At 36.9% G+C, this 2,979-nt stretch overlaps 1 protein-coding gene across 2 annotated transcripts in view; it reads left to right on the forward strand.

Moving 5' to 3' along the window:
* Nucleotides 1–2,979, forward strand: part of LOC103469844 (zinc-binding protein A33-like) — a 29,527-nt gene that overhangs the window by 8,120 nt on the left and 18,428 nt on the right. Inside the window, exon 3 of one of the 2 annotated variants that reach the window (XM_008417806.2) lies at nucleotides 2,889–2,979. The exons of the other annotated variant lie outside the window; for it this stretch is intronic. Coding sequence (XP_008416028.2) covers nucleotides 2,889–2,979 — 91 coding nt within the window. The remainder of the gene's footprint in view (nucleotides 1–2,888) is intronic. 2 annotated transcript variants of the gene reach the window in all.

The following is a 2,979-nucleotide window of genomic DNA, read 5'->3' on the forward strand; positions in this document are numbered from 1 at the left end:
GTCATTCTGGACCCAAACACTGCTAATGGATGGATCCATCTGTCTGATGATCTGACCAGTGTGAGATATGGAGAAACATGGCAGCAACTTCCTGATAATCCAGAGAGAAACGCTAAATACTGGAATGTTTTTGGTTCTAAGGGATTCAGCTCAGGGAAACACAGGTGGGATGTGGAGGTGGGAGATCATCCTGACTGGATTATTGGTTTGGTTAAAGAGTCTGTTGACAGGAAGGGAACGATATATGTCTCGCCAAAATATGGAATCTGGAGTTTACTCTACCGTGATGGAAAGTACACTAATGGAGTTGGTGAGACTCTCAGAGTGAAGAAGAGTCTCCAGAGAATCAAAGTCCAGCTGGACTATGACATGGGGACGGTTTCCTTCTACGACTCTGAAGACATGACTCTCATCTGCACTTACAGAGACACTTTCACTGAGAAACTCTTCCCATATTTTACTGTTTGTTCTGCAGGTGATGCTAAAACATCTGATCTCAAAATCTGTCAACTAAGATTTCTATTTAAATAAAGTGCAAAGTTTTGTTTTTATTTTCACCAAATTAATCTAAATGAAATTCTGGGACCTTATAAAACTCAGGACTATACAATTCATGGTTACAGTATTAAACCATCAACTTCCACACAATGTTCAAAAAATGTTTTGTGATGGAGAGAGAGGTTTTAATGTAAGCGGAGAAGAAAAATTAAAAAAACAGTCATCAGAGGTTTTTTATATCAGTGTGTGGTGGATTTATAGAATGGAGTAAATTATGAGTTTAAACAAAGTACAATTATCTGTAAGGATTTGTTTTTTTTCTGTGTGTTTATTTTGGTTTTCTGTGTCAGTTGAGTCTCCCTCTACCCCTTGATTGCTCCCAGCTGTGTCTCGTGCCCTTGACCGCCCTCTTGTGTATTTAAGTCCACCTCTGTCTCTTATTCCTTGTCTCGTCTGTTAGTTGTGGTATCTTGTCCAGTTTCTACCTTCTGCTCACCTGTGCTGCCTGGATTTTGTGCTTATTTTTCATTAAATCATCATTTCTCTCACCATATCCTGGGTCCATTGTGTCTGTCTGTTTGCTGACTTACATCATAATATTTTAATATGTTACGTTTTTACTCTGTTTTCTCTACTTTTATAATTGCTTACTTCATGTTGTTCAAAATTTATTATACAGTTAAATTTTCTCAACATTGACAACTTTCAAGTAAAGTTCATTCAAAATGCTTGACGTGGTTGTCAAAATAGGTGAAGCATATTTCTATACATTTCCATTAGACTTTTTTCTGAATCTGTCCTGAACTGATAAATTGATCCCAGGTGAATCCTGAGTGTCTTCAAAGTAGGGAAGCATTCGAACCAATTTTTAAACAGCTCAAAGGTACATCTCATGAAAAATCAATACATCTGCTAAATAAAATCAATCAAGGTGAAGGAAAACAGCAATCACCCTGTCCAGATACTAAATTAGTGAAGTTGGAGGATTTTATCTCTAGTGTTCTCTTGTTCTTTATCGTTCTCCTCTGTCATTACTCAGTGATGACAATAAAAATTCTTATCTTGTAGGTTTATTTTCTGGCAAGCCTTTAAAATGGGCAGAACCCTGAATTCAAATCCACCTGCACTTTGGCTGTAACTTTCAAGAGTTTATTCAGACATATGAACAAAATTAAAACAATTTAGTTTCCAGTCAGAACAATAATTGTAGAAATTATTTCTCTGGTTTGAACACAAGGACCGAAGCAGCAATGTTGAGCTGCGAAAGTGTCCTCACAGCGCCATCTGCTGGAGGAAAATACTCACAGCAGATAAATTTCATTTTGACAACGTTTATTGAACACATGACTGATATTGCAAACTCAAAGCTTCACTGCAATAAACAAAACTGATGCAAGTCAGTAAGAGCTTTATTGACAAGTTTTACCAATAATAATAAAACAAAAACTACAATGATGACTTTTCCCTGAAATTCAGAACATCGTCTGATAAAGTATTGAGCTTTTTCACGTTTTAAAGTGTTGCCATATTAGTTTATTTACTCTTTTGCTGAATAAAAAAAGTTATGACTCTGTTTTAGTATATAGAAAACATTATCAACAACATGTTTTACAGCGCACATATTGCACTAAATTGACTTCCTGGAAATTAAACATATTCATTCTGAGATAATCACAGAACATAAAAAATGTCCAGCTGAATATTCACTAGAAGACTAAAATGAAAAGTTCTGTGTTTATTGTTTCCATTCTTCTTCAGTTAAAGCATTAAAACAGAAGTTTGCTTCTTAAAATGTGAAGCAGTTGTTCACCAAATGTTAAAAGATATATTACTGCACTAAATAAGAAGCACAAAGTTCACCTGGAAGTGTTACACAATGACCTGCCTGACAGGAAACACGTCACTGAAAGGAAAGTGAAAGTATCTTTAACAGAGAAGAACTGAGCTGAGACGCCATTACAGGGTCGGAGATTTGACTTGAAACACAAACGCTTAATCAAAGAAAAGCAAGAAACTTTGTCTTGGTGAGTTCTGGGACTGAGAGATTTCTGTAGAAAATGGCAGAAAATACTGGAAGTTTCCTGAGCTGCCATCTTTGTTCAGAGATTTTCAAAGATCCTGTGTCTCTGAGCTGCAACCACAGCTTCTGTTCAAGCTGCCTGCAGAAGTGCTGGGAACAAACTGGAAACAAGAACTGTCCCATCTGTGAAAGAAGATCTTCAAAGGATTTTCCAATAAACTTCAATCTGCAGGAACCGTTTGATCAAAGTTCAAAGGAGATAAATTTCCTGCAGATAAATCTCATCTTAAAGGAACTGGCTGATTCTGCACGACAGAAAGCTGGATCATCAGAGACAGAAAAAGGAGAAAAGCAGCAGAGTCACACAGTGGTTCCTATAGAAGAAGCAGTCAGTGAGCTGAAGGAGCAGCTGAAATCTGACTTAAAGTCTCTGCAGGACAAGAGGAACAAACACAAACAAG

The sequence above is a fragment of the Poecilia reticulata genome, linkage group LG9, assembly GCF_000633615.1.
Source record: "Poecilia reticulata strain Guanapo linkage group LG9, Guppy_female_1.0+MT, whole genome shotgun sequence".
Taxonomy (NCBI): Eukaryota; Metazoa; Chordata; class Actinopteri; order Cyprinodontiformes; family Poeciliidae; genus Poecilia; species Poecilia reticulata.